Raw genomic sequence first — 22,566 nt, forward strand, 5'->3', positions numbered from 1 at the left:
AGCTGCGTATTCTTTCCTTTATTTTAGAATTTTTGAAATCATGATACACTAGCATTCAAAAGTTGGGGGTAAGATTTAAAAAAAAAAAAAAGAGTGCACAAAATTATATTTAGCAAAGGCACATTAATTAATCCAAAAATAAATTTCTGATATGAATAAATATTACAAAAATTTCTATTTATAATAAATGCTGTTCATTTGATTTTAAGCAGCACAACTGTTTTCAATATTGATAATAATCATAAATGTTTCTTGAGCATCAAATCATCATATCAGAATGATTTCTGAAGGATCATGTGACACTGAAGACTGGAGTAATGATGCTGAAAATTCAGCTTTGATTACAGAAATTAATTACACTTTACAATATATTCATTTAGAAAACAGTTTTTTAAATTTTCTAAAACATATTTCACAATATTACAGATGTTACTGAATTTCAGATCAAATAAATGCAGCCTTGGTGAGATTAAGATACTAATTTCAACTTTTGACCAGAGCTCTATATAAAATGAAAACATTATTATTTATATTTATTATTACATCATTTTATGCATGACACATGTTTATAATAACAGACCAACACAGTGCAGGTATCCTCAGAGGGACACTCATAAACACACGTGCACACACACACGGCACCAGACGTCAATTATTAAACAAACATGATACTGTTCAGAGAGAGAGAGAGAGAGAGAGAGAGAGAGATCACACAAGCCATCTCACCTGAACATCAACACACTCCCGCTGGATATTTCCCACAGGAGAATTCTGCTTCCTGATGAGCTCTGAGCGTCGCTGATGGACACAGGTAAAATCCCCAGCCTTTATCATTTATGCTTTCAGTCCGAAACTTCTGTTCATCGTCACATCAGAACTCTGGGGAGGCTGGAAAGCGTCCGAGAGCGTGGTTGTGTAAATCCTTCTGTTTATAAAACACACGGACTAAAAGGAAAGCAAGAGTTTTGATAAGAGATCTGCTTTTGTGTGAGCAGGTCAAACTATTATGAAATATATATTACAGACGAGCTAAATGTTGGGTAAAACTTTACCATAATTAATTAATGCAAACAATGAGCACCGCAGTATTACAGCATTTATTAACTTCATAAAACTGCTTATAATTAATGATCGCTCACAGTGCATTAACTAACTAACCAGCGAGAACAAGCAGCATCTGAATGAAAGAGCTCTTCATGTGGGTCACCAGAGCTCATCGCCTCACCTGATCACGGTCAACCATGTGCATTTCTGAGGGTTTATATCAGAGGCTTGTATATCAGGACTCAATAATTCATGTGCTGAAGGTTTCTCCTCGAGCCGAGTGTCCTGCAGGGCCAAGACTGAGGCTTCAAATATCTCTCCGGTGGAATATTACATGTGATGTGTGGCGGCACCTAAACAAAAAGACAACAATAACAAGATGTGTGTGTTTTCGAAAGAAAACTTTTTATGCATGCTTATAGTTTTGTTGAGTCAGAATTTAACTAAAATTCGGGGTCAGTAAGATTCATCAAGGATGCATTAAATGAGATTAAAAGTCACAGTAAAGGAATTCATAATTTACATTGAATCATTTAGCACAGGGGTTTTCAAACTGGGGTCCTCCAGAAGGTCCTGAGGGTCCCCAGAAAATGGATAAAGTCTACCTGAATATTCTATTTAATTTCTAAATGTTTCTCTCATTTCTTGCCGTATACATAGGCTACTTTCCAGAATTGTATACGTTTGTATCTTTCTAGTGAGTCCCTTTATCTTGCTCACTGGGTTTGTAAAGCAGTTTTCTTAACGCAGTACGCAAGTTGCTTACATACATTTATTGTGAAAGTTGCTTATACAAATCATTTTTAATTGAAAAATGTTCTTCTTCAGGTTTATAATGTCACACAATTTATCAAAAAGTTTAAATGTTTTTTTCATAAACATAGATGGAATTTAGGATGGGGGTCCATCATAAAATATTTGTCGTATTTGGGGGTCCCTGGCATCATAAAGTTTGAAAACCCCTGATTTAGCAGACGCTTTTATCCAAGGTGACTTACAAATGAGGAGAGCAATAGAAGCAATTAGACAAACAAGAGCTGCAAGTGCTGTAACACGTCTCAGTTAATCTAGCGCAGTACACACACTTTATTTTTATTTGTATTTTTATAATAAACAAACTTAAAAATAAATAGAATAGTTAAGTGCTAGTCTTAATTGGTCAGGTGCTGCTGAAAATGTTTTTTGAAAATGGCTACTCGAATTGACCTATCGGTAAGCCCCTCCCCTCGAACGCAGATGAGGCAATGGCAGTTGAGTATGGGGCCGCGGTGGAAACGCGGCTCAACTCTCTATAGCCGCGTTTCCACCACAGGAACGTTCCCCAGGAACTAGGGACTTTGGGCTGGTACTCGGTGTGTTTCGAACACAGGAACCAGAGTCTAAATGAAGTTCCAGGTAAAGATTTCCCCCTCAAAATGGCCCTGCTCGCGAGGTAGTACTTTTTCAAAGTTCAGGAACTTTTGGGGGTGGAACTTGGGCCTGTTGATTGGTTGGGCTCACGCAGCATTTTATTTCAACCTAAAAGTCTGTTGCAGTGCAGTGCAGTAAGGGCGTTTTCACACCTACCTTGTTTGGTCCGGATTTTAGGACTTTTCAGTTTGGTCCGAATCAAAATTACAGGTGTGAAACCTCCCCCATACCACGGTCCGGACCAAACAGATGAAATTTGGTCCGACAAAAAGAGGTAGTCTCAATCCAGATCAAACTGAACAAAGGTTTGGTTCGTTTCTAGTGTGAAAGCATTTTCTGTATGGTTCGGACTTTCAGACCAATTGCAGGAAGTTCCTGTTTATGTTTAAATATTATAATGTTATTTTTAAATTTTATCTAGGCTACATTGATTATGAAAAGTGAAAAGATGGAATTCATAATTTACATTGAATCATTTAGCATAGGGGTTTTCAAACTGGGGTCCAGGGACCCCCAGGGGTCCTCCAGAAGGTCCTAGGGGGTCCCCAGAAAATGGATAAAGTCTACAGAATATTCTGCTTCATTTCTAAATGTTTCTGGCTACTTTCCAGAATTGTATACGTTTGTATATTTCTAGTGAGTCCCTTTATCTTGCTCACTGGGTTTGTAAAGCAGTTTTCTTAACGCAGTACCTAAGTTTTTAAATTTTATCTAGGCTACATTGATTATGAAAAGTGAAAAGATGCGCAATGTGTCAGAAGACAGAAGGTCAGAAATGATTTTGAAAGAAATTGTATGATTTTGCTTAGAAAGCCTTTCTTTAATGTGAATTTCGTTTCGTATAAATTGTATTTTAATTTTAATCAACGTTTAATCAGATAATTGCCTGGATTTTATAAATAAGAAGCAAATAGTCTATAGCAGACAATAATCGCGGGAGCGATCACATGCTTTGCACATGAACTGGAGCGCGTCTCAAATAAACCGAAGCTCAGTAGATACTTGTCTCACAAAAATGAGAAATATGTGTATATAAAGCTTGAAATGTCCACTTTTAAACGTAATGAAAAGAAAATAATCAAGCAATGCGCACTGTTCAACAGTGGCAACGATATGCGTCCGTCCGTTCATTCACTCTTCAAAGACGCTGACATCAGACGCACGTCCGTTTACAAACCAATCAATGTCCAGATGCCGCCCACACAGATGATGACGAGTGGACGCAAGTGTGTCATGTAAATTTCTTTAGTCGCATAATTGCAATGTGAAACCAAACCAAAACTAACCGAATGTATAAAATGCCCTAAGAGTCGTTTGCTATTCGAATCAACAATGGGGTTTAAAAAATACGGCCGATGGACCGACAAAGAGGTTCAGGCTTTCTTAAGTGTATCTGCAGAGGACGAAATCCAGTGGGCTCTGGAAAGTCGCGCGCAGTCCTACGTCACCGGACTAATCTTCACGGTACTTTAGACTGTGACAACAGGTCTGGGGGAAAAAATAGTTCCTGGGACAAATTGTTCCGGGTAATTTCGGTGGAAATGGGGCTTTTGTTGAACACAACGCGCTCAAGTGTCTTTGCAATGAAACGAAGGAGAAATACCGGTCTGTAGTTTTCTAAAAGTGCTGGATTTAGAGAGGGTTTCTTAAAAGGGGCACTTCAGTGCTGGGAAGATGAATGTGTATTTAAACTGTGTCATTTATGTAGTAGAAATGTGAAAATATATTTTTGAATTTGGTGCCTTCTAGACTGAGAAAAGACAGAAAATGTATTTTTGTCTCATGTGGATGAAAGACGGCTGACATTCTCGGCGCGTGTCCAGTCTGGCGCGTAATCAGATCGCATATGGAAGCTTAACTTTCATAGGAATTCATTGAAAAGTTGAAACACTCACTTTACTCCCACCGCCCTGTTATGAATGCCCGAACCGAGCGCATTTACATTCTGTGAGTGAGATCTCTCCCCTGTGGGCGGGTTGAAAACATGCGGAACTAGCTCCTGTAGTCTCTAGCCTTTGGCCAAAAATCCTCCGATGACGCAAAATGACGGTATTTGCGTCATCGGAGGATTTTTTCCAGAAATCAGATGCATAATTATCTCGTCTCAGGGGGATATGAGGGGGGAAAAGTACCGTAATTCGAATATACCACCGGGTTTCTACTGATACAAAGCTTAATGCTAAATCACTGAAGTGACCCTTTAAGCAGTGGGGTTACCCGAGCCTGCTTAAATGCTGTGGGAAAGGTCCCGGTGTGAAGAGAGGTGTTGATAATGTGAGTGAGTGCAGGAGTAACTGAAGAAGGAATGGCATGAAGGAGGCGAGTGGGGATAGGATCAAGCAGACAGGTAGTGAGGTGATTGGACAGGATGAGTTTAGAGACTTCTGCCTCAGAGAGGGGAGAGATGGAGGGGAGAGTGTGTGTGTTAGTTGTTAAGATGTGCGTCAGTTTGTGGTGTGGAGAACTGTGCGCTTAGAAATATTTTGTTACATTATAATTTTACATAAATGCTGATCTTTTGAAACTCTATTCAACAAAGAATCCTGAAAAATAACATTTATCTGTTTTCAACATTGATAATAATCAGAAATGTCTTATTTGTTTACATTAGTTACTGCATTAGCAGTTAGAACACATTACCTAACAATGAGGAATATACAGTACCGGTCAAAAGTTTGGAAACATGACTATTTTTACTGTTTTGAAATAAGTCTCGTGCTCATCATGCCTGCATTTATTTGATTAAAAAAAACAGGGAAAAAACAGTAATATTGAGAAATATTATTACAAATTAAAAGAACTGTTTTCTATTTGAATATATAGTAAAAATGTAATTTATTCCTGTGATCAAAGCTGCATTTATCATCATTATTCCAGTCTTCAGTGTCACATGATACTTCAGAAATCATTGTGATATAATTTCTTATCATCATCAACGTTGAAACAGTTTTAGCTGCTTTTTTATATATTTTTTTATGAAATCATGATACACTAACATTCAAAAGTTGGGGGTAAGTAAGATATATAAAATAAAGGGGGGGGGGGGTTAAATACTTTTAATTTAGCAAAGGCACAAAGACAGAAAGGCATTTCTGAAATTAATAAATATTACAAAAACATAAAACATTCTATTTAGCATAAATGCTGTTCGTTTTTAAAACTTTTATTCATCAGTGAATCCTGAAAAAAGCATCACAGGTTCCCAAAAAAATATAAAGCAACACAACCGTTTCCAACATTGATAATAAATCATCATATCAGAATGATTTCTGAAGGATCATGTGACACTGAAGACTGGGGTAATGATGCTGAAAATACAGCTTTGATCACAGGAATAAATTACATATTAAAGTATATTGAAATAGAAGCCCATTATTTTAAATTGTAATAATATTTCACTGTTTTTTCTGTATTTTTGATCGAATAAATGCAGCCTCGAGTAGTATTATTTAAGTTGGCAGATACAGATTAAATATTTAGCAGCATAATTTCATAATTACAATATAAAACAAACATTTAAAAGAACAAACAAACAAAAATAAGTACATGTACAGAATGAGGACACATTTTTCTTTAAATGTACTTGTGCTAAAAACTGTAAAAGATTTTCTAGATCCATAAATAAATCCTTAAAAGTTTGTCCTGATAACATTAAAATAGTTTTACAGTCAAGTTGGTACTACAGTATTTACTGTTCAATGCAGCCTTGATGAGCCTAAGAGACTTCTTTCAAAAACATAACTGACCCCGAACTTTTGAACATTAGTGTATTTTAACCTTCCATTGGTCTCTTCCGTTCATCAGCCACTCCTCCGAACTTCCCCGAAGATCCACAACGGCTTCATCCAAGACCTCCTGGCCTCCAAGAAACTCCCGATCCATCTGCACAGAGAGAGCCCCCGATCTTACCCAGCGTCCCAGCATACGACACGGTCAGCATCCTCACCGCCGGCCCAACAAACGACACGGACAGCATCCAGACGGGCCACCGAGTGACCGACGGAGACAGCATCCAAACGGCCCATCCCGCGTACGACAGCGACAGCAACCAAACGGCCCACCTGGCGTACGAGACGGACAGCAACCGGACCCTGAACCCAGCGTTCGACACGGACAGCACACACACGCTCCACCCCGCGTACACACTGGAGAGGGGGACCATGGAGGGAGTCCCGGGGCCTCCTGGAGGTGACGGTCCAATCTCCAGCATCTCAATGAATCCACCTCCATACAGCCCATCGGATCCTAAAACGGCCTACTTCAAGTCCCCCTCACCGATGATGCATTACCCCAACCAGCCCGTCATCGCCTGTCAACCGGGAGCCAATCCGCCGGCTTTCTACCAGCCCCCCTTCCTCCCGCCGTCCACCTACCCGTCCTACACTATAGTAAGATCATGGTTTCATCTCCAAACTCACACCCCTGGTTTCACAGACAAGGCTTAACCCTCTGGTGCTCTTCGTTTAGGGGTTACATTGGTTGTCTTCCCGGTCATAAGTGACCGGACACCTAAAAAATGTAACTTCCTCCACCCCAGTAAAACCAATGCAATTTATTCTTCAATAATATTATTTATTTATTTTTTAGATGATTTGATGGTATTTTTTAATATTTATGCAATAATTATGGTCTATTTTTGCCATTGAAAATTATACACTTAAAAAAAAAAAAAAAAAAAAAAATGATTGCAGTATTTCAGGTTAAAATAGAGACTAGGCCTTCAAAATACTTTTTTTTGAAGGCAGATTAGTGCCCTCTTTTGGAATTATTTAAGAAATTATGCAACCATGGGTGTAATCACTAGAGGTCTCTGGAGAGGCTTGAGAATTCCCTAGTTCGGTTTTCAACACATTTAATGATTTTCTTTTTGATGGATTTGAATATATATTTAAAAAATCTCAAAGACTATTTATTATAAAGTTTTGGATCTTTTTTTTGTTAGAAATATAGATTTTTTTTCTGTGAATTTGTGTTTTTGCAGATTTCCCATTCATTTCCTATGGGGGTCATTTTTGACCGAAGAGCACAAGTGGGAGTATTTTTTTTTTTAAGACCACTTAGCATGCTCGAATTATGCCCTCAATTTTTTTGTGCATTTACATACGTAATGCTAGATGCTTACCTAAAAGTCACCAAGTTTCATATTCTGATGAAGCAGTGTTTTAAAAAAATTCCAAATGTGGTTCATAGGTTCAGTTTTTCATAGGTGTGTATTTGTGTATAAGTGTGTGTGTGTGTGTGAGAGTGGATGTGTCAATCACACTGTTGATGTCTTCGAGTGTCACCCCTTTACTGCTGTGTACTTTTTTCAGCATTGTGGCCGATTTGTAGATTGTACACACACAAATTCTGTGAATTTGTGTTTTTGCAGATTTCCCATTAATTTCCTATGGGGGTCATTTTTGACCCAAGAGCACAAGTGGGAGTATTTTTTTTATGACCACTTAGCATGCTCGAATCATGCCCTCAATTTTTTTTGTGTTTACATACATAATACTAGAAAAGTCACCAAGTTTCATATTGTTTCCGATGAAGCTGTGATTAAAAAAAAATTTAAAAATGTGGTTCATAGGCTCAGTTTTTCATAGGTGTGTGTGTGTGTGTGTGTGTGTGTATAAGTGTGCGTGTGTGCATGTGTGTTAGAGTGGATGTGTCAATATCACACTGTTGATGTTTTAGAGTGTCACCCCTTTACTGCTGTGTACTTTTTTCAGCATTGTGCCCGATTTGTAGATTGTACACACAAATATTCTGTGAATTTTTGTGTTTTTGCTAATTTCCCATTCATGTCCTATGGTCGGTCATTTATGACTGAAGACAATGAATGCTTTTTTTTTTTTTAACGACCAATTTGCATGCTCGAATCATGACCCCAATTTTTTTGTGAGTTTACATGCCTAATGCAAGAAAAGTCACCAAGTTTCATATCATTCCAATTAAGCTGATTTTTAACATTTCAAAACTTTTCCAGTCAGAAATGACGGAAGAGCACCAGAGGGTTAAGCTAGTTCCAGAATCAAATGCATGTTTGAGCTGTTTTAACTGAAAGCAACTTGCACCGAGAGATCTTAAAATGTGACCCTGGAGCACAAAACCAGTCATGGGTCTCACGGGTATATTTGTGGCAATAGCCAACAATACATTGTATGAGTCAAAATCATCCATTTTACGCCAAAAATCATTAGGATATTAAGTAAAGATCATGTTCCATGAAGATATTTGGTGAATTTCCTACCGTAAATATATCAAAGGTGTATTATTAGTAGTAATATGCATTGCTAAAGATTTCATTTGGACAACTTTAAAGGAGATTTTCTCAATATTTCGATTATTTTGCACCCTCAGATTCCAGATTTTCAGATCTCGGCCAAATATAACAAATGGAAAGCTTATTTATTCATGTATCCATCTCGATTTCAAACCCTTATGGCTGGTTTTGTGGTCCAGGATCACACATATGTCAGCGTTTTGTCTCAACATGCATTTTATTCTAAGGCACGTTTATAAAAGCTACTTAAATGTCCTAATTGAACGAAGGCCTGGTTTAATCTAAGCCCTGTCTGTGAAACCGGGCCATAAAGTCCTACATGTGATGCTGATTAACTCAAAGTCTCATACAGAAACAAGTTTTTGAAGCTCTAGTCATGTGCCCCAAATATTTAGGCCTAAATTTAAGATTTATATATTTGAATTTTATATAAAATTCCCATGCATTTGGAAAGGTTTTAACAAACTGTATGTGATGCAAATATGCAATGCATATTAACTATTAGCATCTATTTGTTTGTTTTAAATCATATTTTCAAAATGCATTTATTAAAACATCTCAGATGTTCATTGTGGAAGGTATTACATTTATTCAGTTAATAAAGCTTGAAAATGTTGTATGAGATTGAAACAAATTGATGATAAATGTATAAACTTGCTTATTGTGTATTTAAAACACATTTAGTTTATTACTACTATTACAGAAATCTGACCCGTTTCATTTATGTTTGGCTGACAAATACACCACATTATGTTTAACAGTTTATGCTAAAACGTTGTCCAAATTAATGGAAATTTTACATGCGTAAATTTTACATTTATGCCTAAATAGTTTTTTTTTTGAGTGAAGGCGGTGTTTTTTAGCATAATTCGTTTTTGTTGATGTTTTCTTTAAATTTAAAGTTTTCATTTTAGACAAAGTTTAAGTAATTTTGTTGTGTTTTTGTCATTTTTTTTTAGAAATATATCAACATTTTAGTACTTCTTCCTAAACCTAAACTACTCAAAATGAGAAATGCTGCCAAAATATATTTTTTAATATTTTATTTTATTAAGCGTTTCAAATATTTTTAAATGGTTTTAATTCATTATAATAATTCTACCCATAGGTATTATTTTTGAAACCCTGGAAGGGATTTATAAACCATTTTTTCATGGTTTTCACAGTACATTGTGGGACTTTTAGTGAGCGAGCATTTCAGGCCACTGGAAGGATTTTGCGATTGAGACAGCCCTTAAAATGCCTACTTGATCAGTGCTATATTTCTGTCATATCGTTATCACATAAATGATAAAAGCAGTATGCTAGTATGCTATTCCAAATTCAACAACATATTGGTTGACGGCACCACAACAACACACAGACTTCATTCAGAATAGCATACTATATAGATTTTAAAGTCATAAATAGTGTAGTGTGCTATTCTGAATTCAACCACAGTCCCAAACCCAGGTAACTATCCAACAGACAGAAAACACAATATAAGGATGTCCATTTCACGCTTATAATAGCCCTCAAAACATGAGGGATGCGGCGCTGATAAAAGTCATTATTTTCACTTTCAGCCATAGTCTGACTGTCTAAAACAGCCGATGATCAGGGCCGATTATATCCTGTCAGTCAAAACAGGGTGAAAAAACGTGTCAGACTGCAACTGAAAATCTCTCTAGTGTTGAATTTAGGGCTTTCGAAGTAAACGTGACAATAACACATTGACAGAGACATTTAAGCAGGCTCTATTTGACCCTACACTCGAGAAAAAAAAACGCTGTTTTTTAACCCAATATGGACAAACCTAACAGTTGGGTTAAAATTTTAATAAAAAATGTTTTTTACCGAAACGCAGAGTTTGTCCATATTTTACTCACATTTGGGTTGAAACAACCCAGCATTTTTGTTAGAGTGTATGAATCACCCATAGTTCCAAGCCAGGGTTGCCAGATCTGCGGTTTTCCCTACACAAACATGATTTGTAATGCCTCCCATCCAATAAATCGCTAAGAGCTTTTGTTACTTCAGATAAGAAACAAAGCCTCATCTTTCAAATTCTGTCAATTATATGAAATTCAAACAATAATTGGCATTTTGACACTCTTAGACGTGATAAATCTTTTCTTCCACTTTAATACAAGTTATAGCACAAAAACATGCATGAACATCGAAAGGTACAGTATAACAATGAAATGCATCATATCTCATGTACTCGCTCAATCAGTGTTTCAACTAAAGAAAGACTTTGTCTTTGAAACAATTTGTCACTTAACGTTGCATTTATCTCAGGAAAGTTATCCAATGTTCACTCACAATTCATTATTAAGCCATAAAGAGGAGTTATTTACTGTTAACTATATATGCATATTTGAACCAACTTGCCATGACTGTGTTTATGAAAACTGCCTACAAATATTTCAGTTTTTATTTGAGTGTAATTATTATATCTGAAAATAAACATAAAAATACAGTAATGTACCAAATGAGAGGGTTCCCTGTATAGTTTACAGCATTAGTCGGGAGATTTTTTTTTCTTTCATTAAGAAAATCAGCTGGATTGGCTGAGAAAGTGCATCTCTCTTTGTGAATTGTGAAGTAAAACCATCTTTTATCAATGTCTAGGTAACATTTTACAGTAAGGTTCCATTAGTTAACATGAACTAATCTAATCTAAAGCATCTATTAATCTTAGTTAATGTTAATTTCAACATTTACTAATAAATTATTAAAAATCAAACATGTATCTGTTAATGCCATTTTAATAATAAGCGGTTGTTTTTTATTAGAGATTAATAAATTACTGTAACAAATGTTTTGTTAGTCAAAGCACTAATGGACTTATTGTAAAGTGTTACCATTGTCTCTTTAACTTCTTAAACTCCAAGGACCCTGATAAGGAACCGAAATGACGTAAACAAGTACATATTTACATTTTAAATGTCTGTGGAGGAGCTCTGACCTCATATGTGGTACCATCTGAAAGCTTAGAATGTCTACTTCCTGGCATTTTTTTTTACACAAAGTAACTTATTTACACTAAATTACTCTGTGACCATTTCCGCCTGGATTTGGCCTACCCAAATTGAAAAGCTTCCCATACCCGCATACAGTGGCCTCTAAATACACAGTATAAATACAGTGGACCGCATACAGTCGCCTCTGTCGCTTTTGGCTTGCTTAGTTGGGGACACTAAATATTCAACTATATCACTGATCTGCCCGCATTGACATTGACACTATATGATAATTGAGCTGGATGACATCACTGTTTTCTATAGAGCGGCTTAACAGCCGGATCAAATTCTGTTGCATTATGTTCAATGTTCAATGTTCAATTTATTTATAAAGCACATACTAATACAACAGAAGTTGACCACAGTGCTGTACAAGGGCCAATACTACATAATTATACAATCACATTCAAATTCAGTTTCATTACACCACCATAAAAATATAAAATAAAAAATAAAATAAAATAAAAAAAAGCATATAAACACCACTAGCACACACTCATGTATGATCGAACGCCAAAGCAAAAAAATATGATTTTAACTGTCTTTTAAACTCCCTAAGACTGGAGCACTGTCGGATATAATGGGGTAATCCATTCCACAGTCTAGGACCAATTATTTTCCGGTTTACACAATGTGAAGCTGCTTTGAAACAATCTGCATTGTAAAAAGCGTCAGGGGCGCTGCTAGCAATTTTGGGCCCTATGAAAGAATATGATGTTGGGGCCCATACCACACCAACCTAGCTATCCAAAATCTTTGTCTGCAATTTATTAATACTGACCAATAAGCTCCGCTTGCTCAACCCAGAATGCCCCAATTGGCTGATGAAACATTTATTAAAATTTAGATACAATTTATACAACATTTACTTTAAAGAAAGGCTTTCTACAAAACAAAACATAATGAAGTTGTCAAAATAATGTCTGACTCATTCCCACTCTCCTGGCATTGCGCATCTTATGATGTGTCCTTTCTCACTCATGCTGTTCACTTTTCATAATCAACATAGATAGACATAAAAATAACTTTACACCTTTAACTTTTTATACCTTTTCTTAATGCCTACAACAAGTATAGTAGCCTACAGTACAAAGAAATTCATGTTGGAGTGGGATTTGAGCAAATGTTGTTTTACCCATGAGCTTAAGCGGTTCATGAGTGGAGCGTTTTGCTGGATTTTTCCGGAAATGCAGAAATAAGACATAATTTTGTTATATTTGTAACTCTTTGGTAGATTACTCATTTATAATTTCTATTACATTACTACTTGTACTGTTACTACTAATAAAACCAGTCTCTGGGGGCCCCAAAAGTGCGGGGGCCCTTAGAATCGTCCTAACTTTCCCCCCCTTAGTGGCACCCCTGAAAAGCGTTACATTAATAAAGGTGACTTGACTCATTTAATGCAATTTTACAGGAAACCCTTTGAAGTTAACAAACAAAAAAGCAAAAGTGATAAACATTTAGGTAGTATATGTTGCCTGAGCTGTGATAAACCCCCCAAAAAAGAGGCGCTTTTTGATTTTTTGGTTATAAATTCATTTTTGAAAGTGTATATCTCAGGCCCTGTGTGCTCTAGCACCCTGCAGACAATTTGGGCTGTTTCCAGCATATGTCAGCATACACTGGAAAAAAATATTTTGTGACACTGGGATATTGCATTTATACCACTGTATATGAGGAGACTTGTATATTGGAGAGATTTGGGTAGGCGGAAATTACATTACAAAAAAAAAAAATCATATTCCTCCCTTCAGATCTATTTGTATAAATTTTGCATACAACATGATACAGACAAAAAAAATTCAAAACATTTTTTTTTTCCAGTATTTGCTAGTGGAAACAGCCAAAACTGTCTGCTGGGTGCTAGAGCACACTGAGATATACACTTTAAAAAATAATTTATAACCAAAAACATTTTTTGGGAGGGTTATTACAGTTCAGACAACTTAAATGTTTATCACTTTTAGCAGTGTTTTATGTAATTTCAAAGGGTTTCCTGTAAAATGACACCAAAATGGTGTATTTAGAGACCACTGTGGGTATGTGGGTATGGGAAGCTTTTTAATTTGGGAAGGCCAAATCCCCGAAAATGGTCCCAGAGCTAAGGAGGTTTAACAAAATCTTTAAATTCAGGTTATTCTTGGCTATAAGTAAACCATGAGTCACTTTAGATCAAAAGTATCAACCAAATGACTAAAGATTGCATTGTAGGTCTGGAGCTTCAGCTGTAGTCATTACCTTGTCCTGCTGTTTGGATCTAAACGTCTAACTCTTGATTTCAGTACATGAACGGGCCACCGATGGGAGAGGAGCAGCCGCCCCTACCCAAAGACTACCTGGTTGAGTCCCTGCTGGTGACCATCTTCTGCTGTCTCATGAGCGGCCTCGTCGCGGTGATGTACTCGTACGAGGTGAGCGCCTGAAAGACAATGCATGAGTACAGATGCAAACACAAATGATATTCATTAATCCTGACCTCTGACCTCTCTGCAGACGCGTGCAGCGTTGACCAGGGGTGATATCCGTGAAGCGGAGAAAACGTCCCAGAAGGCCCGTCTGCTTGTCATGTTCAGTTTGATGTTCGGGATATTTGTTTTTGTGGGCTGGATTATTTATATAGTGATATTGTTCTGTGTGTAGAAACCACTTACAGAGAAAACAGTTATTACGTACACTACCGTTCAAAAGTTTGGAGTTGGTAAGATTGTTTTATGTGATCAAAAATACAGTAAAAACTGTGAAATATGATTACAATTTAAAGGAACTGTTTTCTAAGTGAATATATTGTAAGATGTAATATATATCCAGTGATCAAAGCTGAAATTTCATCATCATTACTCCAATCTTCAGTGTCACATGATCCTTCACAAATCATTCTGATATGATGATTAGCTTCATATTTTTGTTGAAAACGTGCATTTTATTTTTCAGGCTTCTCTTCAAGTTCAAAAGAACCGAATTTATTTGAAATAGAAATGTTTGCTACATTATAAACGTCACTTTTTTTGATGCATTCTTGCTGACTAAAAGTATGAATTTATTTAAAAATAATAATAATCCTGCTCCCAAGCTTTTGAACGGTAGTGTAACGCTTGAGAAGAAACTAGCATTACAGCATGGAGATGTTTAAATGTGGCACTTCTCATTCTAAAATGTGACCCTGCACCACAAAACCAGTCATAAGTGTCAATTGAAATTGAGATTTATGCATCATCTGAAGCTGAATAAATAAGCTTTCCATTGATGTATGGTTTGTTATATTTGGCCGAGATACGACTATTTGAAAATCTGGAATCTGAGGGTGCAAAAAAATCTACATATTGAGAAAAACTCCTTTAAAGTTGTCCAAATTAAGTCCTTAGCAATGCATATTACTACTAATAATACATTTTTGATATATTTACAGTAGGAAATTCACCAAATACCTTCATGGAACATGATCTTTACTTAATATCCTAATGATTTTTGGAAGAAAAATTGATCATTTTGACCCATACAATGTATTGTTGGCTATTGCCACAAATATACCCTGGCATGCGACTTATGACCAGGGTAAATAGTAATAATCAAGTCATTAAAACTCACTCTCATAATAACTGCACAAAGCCTGTAAAAAAGATTTAAATACTAAAGTCAGATTCACCCCTGACTTCATGGTATCAAAGCGTACAATATTGTAGCATATTTCAGGAGGAAATCATTGATAGAGTTTGTATTTACATTGAAAGCTCTTAAAGATTATGTCATTTCTTCCTAGAATCGGGACTTCCTGTCACCGGTAATAAACCTTGTGCCTTTGTTGACTTTATTACATGAAGACTACCATCATCTATAACTGCTAACAAACTGAATTAGGTGTACAGTGGTCATCTAAATATTTGTAATAAGCGCTATTGTGTGAAATGTATTGAATTTATTCCCAATAAAAAAAAGCTATTTATGTGTTTAAATGATCAGTGAAGACTTTGAACGAGATATAAATATCAATAAAATGACTTTTATTACATTATTAAGCCTGATTCTCTCAGCATGGTTTGGAGAGCCCGCATTAAACACAACGAAGAGCAAAAGAGAGCTGGAAAAACAGGAAGTGACCAAGAGAGGGCGCCATTGCAGACGACCTTCTTGGCTTATATGGGTTCATGAATTCTGTTTATGCTATTATACATAAACCACAATGATTTACAATAAAAATAAAAGAATAAAACATCAATACAATAAATACTGCACAAATCTAAAGAACGTCACAATATCTAAATAACGTTTTGCTGCATTTTGGCACTAAAATAAATAAATAAGCAGGAAGAAAGTTATGAAGCCAAACTCTAAATCAAGAAAGGTCTGAAATGAATTTGAAATAAATACATCAACAGGCGTCATATAAAACAGGCTGTGCAGTCAGTGGGTTCATGATGGCATAAATCAATCAAGTACGGTTTGAATCAACACTATATAAATAAACATAATAGTGTCATGATTAGAATTACATCAGTCAGAATAGTTTGAGAGGTGATCAAATTCATGCATTATAGATGCGGCGCTGCTATTACAGAGCAAAACTCATTTAAATCAGTAGATGAGACTCAGGGTGTGTTCACACTTGAAGTACGGTCCGCTTGGACTAAAAAAAAAAACAATCAGTCCTGGTCCGTGTTCACATTGACAGTATAACATTGAACCTAAAGGCATAGGGATACGTTCACAACCTGATTGGTCGGCTTTTATGGTGCATATTTCGCATGAAACATCCAAAACAATGCTGTGTTCTGGGCTAAATGTGCTCACTTGTGTGTGTGCGTAGCTACATACAGGGTTTCTGCAGGTTTCACCAAGTCAAATGTAAGACTTTTTAAGACTGTTATTAATTAAATTTAAGACCTATAAAAGGAAAGGCAGTCACAAAATTACTTAAATTGAACAAATCGATAAACTTGCACTTCCTCATAGCTCAATCCCACCAGGATTTCGCTAAATTTTTGGTGATTTTTGAGATCAAAATTACTGAATTTGTGGTGGTAATTTCCAGAAATGTGAATTTTTTCAAAAAATGATTATTTTCATAATTAAGATACCACATTTGCCATGTATTATGTTAGATGCACAATAGTCACGCATGACAGTAGAACACACACAATACATAAATCTTGTTTTTTTGGTTACGAATAATGCAGGATAGAAATGCATGTTGATTTTTTGTTGTGTTTAGTAATTGCAGAAACACGAAAAAATGGAGGACTATTAACAGAAGAATAAAAACTGTTTAATGAGTCTGTGGTACAATCTGAAAGAGACTCCAATAACAGGAAAGCTGATTGGCTGCAATATGAGCTGCATGTTGGTCTCATTTGTAGTCGTAACACAGGGAATTATTTTTGGACTAGCGAAAGAAAGAACTACAACACCCCAGAATAAAAAATAAAAAAACGTGCACGCACACACACGCACGCGCGCACACACACACACACTCTAAAGCGCTGCAGGAGCATTAAAATGAGCAATAGAGGTAGCGTTACATTGATGTAGGAACATTAAGACCTGTTTAAAATTATTGAAGACCTAGAACTCAATATTTCAGCGAATTTAAGACTTTTTAAGGCCTAAAATTTAGATTTTGAAATTCTAGACTTTTTAAGACCCCGCGGAAACCCTGTACATATGATGGTATTTTGACCAGCTGAGAACTCGTGAAGAGCTTATAAAATGTGTAAAGGAGTCAAAACAACGTCAGGAATCTCTCTGTCACACACACACACAAACACAGATATGCTGTGAGGAGACGCAACTAAGGCGTCCAAAATCGCATACTCTCTTGAGTAGGTACTTATTTTGAGTAAGTGATCTACTTCACGACTGCTAAAAAAGTATGTATGTTCCCATCACCCTGTTTTCATGCGCATTTTGAAGTATCGCATCAGAAACGAGCGATGGAAACCAAATTTCGCAAAAAAAAAAAAGTTTTTACTCTCGCTTGAGGTGTTTTTTTCGCGAAAAAGAGTTATTGCCAATAATTGTGTCCATTTGCACACTTCAGAATCTCACCGGAAGTAGGTCATCCGGATATTTTTTGCCGACTCTTTTATGAGTACTGGGATTTCAGACATACATCTTTTGCCAAGTACTGTTTTTTGCCTGCTAAATAGTGGGGACGTAAGTGGTTTCAGATTGCTGTGTCCCAATTCGCCTACTTATACTACGCCCTCAAAGTAAGTACTCTTTTTGTGAAGAAAAAAAAAAAGAAAAATCGGTTTGTTGACACGTTATTTTGAGGAACTGAAAACAACTGCGCCATTGACCAACACAAACCTGCTCTAAAGTCAATAGTGCTGTATTTTTTGTGTTATTTAAAGGGTGTGTTAGTAATATGCGCCTATAGGCGGTGCACAACACGCGTACACTCTGCTTATTACACACACACACAGGGACGTGCAGCAGCACACACACACATTTTTAAATATTAAAAATAAAAGGATTCCTCTCTGGAAAAGCGTTCAGTCTTTCCGCTCGCATGTAATAGTGAATCCGGCATGGTGCGAGCACAACTGGCTTTTAAAGGGAAAGGGAGATGAGACTCTGATTGGTTTATTGCACGTTACGCCCAAAACACACCCATGACTCCTTAAGAGACGAGGCACAACCCTTTTGGACCATGCACCTGGCGACAGTTTTTCTATCGTTAAACTAGCAAAAGTGGATTCGGACACGCCCTAAGTGCACCTGTGCCGTGTTTTTGGCTCATTTACACGTCTTTGGTCCGTGTTGCATTCATATTTCACTAGAACCACACCATGGTTCGTTTGGAAGCGGAGCGAGACCCATCTTTTCAGCGGTCTCGGTTTGCTTGTTTGGTTCAGATGGCAGCGTTCACACTAATTCAAATGAAACACGCTAAAGCCTTGTTTAGACTCGACGCGTCCGCACGAGCGCGGCAAAAAATGACGTCAATGTGGAGTGGGCGGTCGTGCGTGTTGGGTGCGCAAGACCCCATTTCGCCTGCCAGTGTGCAGAGCATTTTTTGTAACAGCGCCCGTGGCTCCGCATTCGAAGATGAACGAGTTCTAGGCGAATCTAGCCGAGCGTGACGTCTCATCACACCGGCACACAGTTTGCACATACAAATTAGGCGCTTATATTTACAACATGAGCCTACAAAAGCAGAAATAAGCCCTTTTAAATAAAGATCCATGTTTAATGAAAAAAAATGAAAATGTTTAGTGAAATTAGGAAATATTTAAGAGATTGTTAATTTAGTTGTATACATGTGTGCATATATTTTGTTCTCGTCACAAGTAATATCAAGGTTTTTTATACTGAGTTTTACACGATTCTTTTGTAGTGTGGTTTTCGGTGAAGAGTACTAAAATAAATCATCACCTGTGTACATTAGCCCACTTCTTCTTGACGCTTTTTCCTGATGTTTATAGAATAATTACACCAAGTCGCCCTCTGTCGTTTCAAAGAATAGTACAACGGCGAGCGCGTCGAGTATAAACGCCTCGTCCGTTTGGGGAGGAGCGCGCGCAGTCAGGCGAAAGTATAAACAAGGCTTAATGGAGCAACGGCAACAGGGTTCGTTTGAATCAAACCAAACATGCCAAGTGTGAACACACCCTTAAAAGAACAATGGAATGTGGCAACAGCACTTTTCAAAACAATAATAATTACAATAAAATTCCACATATATCTGTAAATCATGTCACACTGGGCCTTAAAATGGAGATACCTTACATTTTGTCTAATTAAAAGAGATTAAAAAATACTTAAGTGGCACTTTTCTGAGCAGCTATTAGTGCGCTGTCAGCTTCCTCATGCATTACAAGTTTTGCCGAAGAAGAATTTAAGGCTGGAGATCAACATTCATATTCTGGACAGTGCATGGAATATTTAGTTTGACGTTGTTTGCAGTGATCAAGGCTGAGCTCGTTGCATTACATCTGTCTGTATGAGACACGGTTAAGGCTGCGTTTAATCTAACTCACTAAACAGTGCAAATATGTTAGTGCTTAGACAGTGTTGATGAACATTTAATATTAAGTGAATATTTCATATCAGTGGTCAGTTTCAGGAGAACCTGAATGAAGATCTTTAACTGTGTATTAAAGGCAGAAAAGACATTCTGACAGTTTCTAGTGCAGAAAACAGGCACACACATGCATGTGCTCGTCATGAGGGATCGTTTCAGGCATTTGTGAATGAATTATCAGTTTTGCACTGGCAAATATCTGTGAGATTTAATGTTAGTCTGAAATGTAAAAAGAATTATATGTTCTGTGAATTATAATGCTTTGGTATTAACATCACTTAATAATTCATAAGGGTTTGATGTTCGGTATTAAAAAAGAAGAGCGGATTATAATATTACTGTGATGCCCTGATTTCCACTCAATGTCTGGCAATATTCATGAGCTTCTCCAAAATCATGTCAAAACTGTCAGAGACATTGTGCACATCTTAAATATTAAAATCAAACAGAAACAAAGCCCCTGACATGCATGTAAACACACAATAGTTTGCTTTCCTGTAAATAAACCCACACTCGGGTCGATCCCACAAGCGTCCGTGATTCTGTTTGGGTGTTGAAGCTGGAAACTGTGTGTGAGGACATGGAAGAGTGTGTGTTTCTCGCCTCTTTAGCTCAACAGCTCCAGATATGTAACAGGCACCTTCCCCTTCTGGTTTCCTCTCTCTCCAATCAGCCAATCAGAGTCCATTCCAGGCACTGTGTACACAGTGATGAGCTGATCGTCCAATCAGAGGATGGAGAAAAAAGACATTAAGACTCTGAACTGATGAAATGTTTAAGTAAACAGAAGTGCTGTGCGATTTCTAATAAGCAACAATATCCATATGTCTGTTTTTCACCTCATCAGCCTGCAGTGAGAGCTCACTGGAATCTCCAGCATCGTAGGCATACAGGACTTTGGCCTTGCGTGTGCCGCTGGCGGGCGGCTGCACTTCTTCAATCTGAAGAGCGTCCGTGTCTGGAGATGGAGAGTTCAGTGGCAGGACGGCGGACGGGTCTGTGGGGCTGCCGACACCATGGGAATTCACCTCCAATGAGTCGGGGCATCTTCTGAAAGAGAGAAGATTGATGAAGGAGACGTATTGAGGGCTCTGCTGACTCGTGTGTACACTAACAAGACGACAAACTCAAAACTCACATGTCTCCACTGGAACTGCCAGCAGATGGGTGGGAAAAGTAAAACAGCGGTTTAGAATAATGTCTATAATATCATGTAATGAAGGTACACCAAGTCATATTTCCACTGTAAAGTTTTAATCTCGGTAACACTTTATTTTAGGGTCCAATTCTCACTATTAACCCTCTGGGGTTCTTCATTTATGGGTCACACTCAGGACCTTCGGGTCAAAAATGACCCAGAGGGCGGGATTAAGATAAAAAAAGATTTGAGTAAAATCAATTAAATATATTTTTGTTCAATAATATTTTTATTTTCTTTTTTGGTGTTTTGAGATAATTTTATGATTTATAATTAATATTTATGTAATAATTATGAGTGAGGTAACGCAACTCTGTTTATCGTATTAGATATATCTGAGTGTGTTGAAAAGGAAGTTATGACGTTCGCTCGGCGGCTGCTATGACACTTGTTCACACTGCAGTGAGAGTAAAGTGTTTCACTGAATAAAACCGGAAACCGAGGGTGACGCAGATATGACGCAATCGACAGACGACTCCCTCACACGCATAGCTCACACGTCCTGGTTCCTCGCTTAAAATAGCAATTTCTCACGATTTACAAATAGTTGGAAACATTTGGGATATTCTAAGTACTCAACTGAACAAAATATATAATACTGGCCTAATGGTTTCTGGATATTTTACTGCAAAAATCCTACATAGTTCACCTTTAAACGAAAAACGACATGATGGTGAGTACATGATGACAGTTTACATTTGTGGTAGCCTACATTTGTAAATTTGTGTTTGGGTGAATTATACCTTATAAATAGGCCGACTACAGCAAGTTGAACCTTGGATAAAACAACTATATATCGCGAATCATATCGTTTCCATCAACGATACATATCGGCGCATTTTTATATCGTGATATATCGTTTAACGATATATCGTTACACCCCTATAACTTACCTGTATAAACTGTGTAAAACATGCAATTACCATAGTTATTCTGAGCATCCATATTGCATAAACAAAGATAACTGCTAATAAATCTTTCCGTGTGCCTGCAAACTGCACTTGATGTGACTGACGGGGTGTAGTCACTTGACTAAAACCGGAATATCCAACATGGGAAAATTACATTGGTTAGAGGTTCTGAATTTCGGTTTCGATTACTTTTCGATGAATCGTCCAGCCCAAGAAAAAACATAATTGGGGCACTTTAACATGAACTAATAATAAACAATACATCTACAACAATTATTAATCTATGATGTTAATTTCAACATTTACTAACATTTTCAAATCAAAAGCAGCATCTGTTGACATTAGTTAATGCACTGTGAACTAACATGAATAAACAAAGAACAATTGTAGTAAGAAATGTATTGCTCATGTTAGCTAATGAGACCTTATTATAAAGTGTTAACATTTAATGTTATATTTTTTAGGTTGGGAACAATTATTCAGTGACCCGAATTGTATTGTGCGCATGCTAAACAGCATTAAATGTGAGGTACGCCCACCTGCCCAGCTCTCTCTGCAGCTCCTGCATGTATTTGTGGCACTGGTTGTAATAGACCGTCTGCGCTTCCACAAACTCACACAGGCAGCGCAGATGATTCACCTGCACAGACACAAAAGACATCATTAAACCTCTTTAAAACCCTCGGCATGCTGTGCAAACACAGACT

At 37.1% G+C, this 22,566-nt stretch overlaps 2 protein-coding genes across 4 annotated transcripts in view; one reads left to right on the forward strand and one right to left on the reverse strand.

Moving 5' to 3' along the window:
* The first annotated feature begins 698 nt into the window (after nucleotides 1–698).
* On the forward strand, nucleotides 699–14,969 carry prrt1b (proline rich transmembrane protein 1B). The gene is made up of 4 exons (XM_079827148.1): nucleotides 699–811; nucleotides 6,259–6,842; nucleotides 14,013–14,141; nucleotides 14,224–14,969. The coding sequence occupies exons 1-4, from the start codon at nucleotides 802–804 to the stop codon at nucleotides 14,368–14,370; spliced, it is 870 nt and encodes a 289-aa protein (XP_079683274.1). The 5' UTR covers nucleotides 699–801; the 3' UTR covers nucleotides 14,371–14,969.
* A 731-nt stretch (nucleotides 14,970–15,700) lies between these two features.
* Nucleotides 15,701–22,566, reverse strand: part of sh3glb2a (SH3-domain GRB2-like endophilin B2a) — a 28,277-nt gene continuing 21,411 nt past the window's right edge. The window contains exons 9-12 of one of the 3 annotated variants that reach the window (XM_079826252.1): nucleotides 22,399–22,499; nucleotides 20,889–20,903; nucleotides 20,590–20,800; nucleotides 15,701–20,465 (exon numbers count right to left, since the gene is read on the reverse strand). In XM_079826252.1, coding sequence (XP_079682378.1) covers nucleotides 20,358–20,465; nucleotides 20,590–20,800; nucleotides 20,889–20,903; nucleotides 22,399–22,499 — 435 coding nt within the window. In that variant the 3' untranslated portion in view covers nucleotides 15,701–20,357. The remainder of the gene's footprint in view (nucleotides 20,466–20,589; nucleotides 20,801–20,888; nucleotides 20,904–22,398; nucleotides 22,500–22,566) is intronic. The other 2 variants (XM_079826253.1, XM_079826254.1) reach the window with 2 other exon arrangements.

The sequence above is a fragment of the Gobio gobio genome (genome assembly GCF_949357685.1).
Source record: "Gobio gobio genome assembly, chromosome: 10".
Taxonomy (NCBI): Eukaryota; Metazoa; Chordata; class Actinopteri; order Cypriniformes; family Gobionidae; genus Gobio; species Gobio gobio.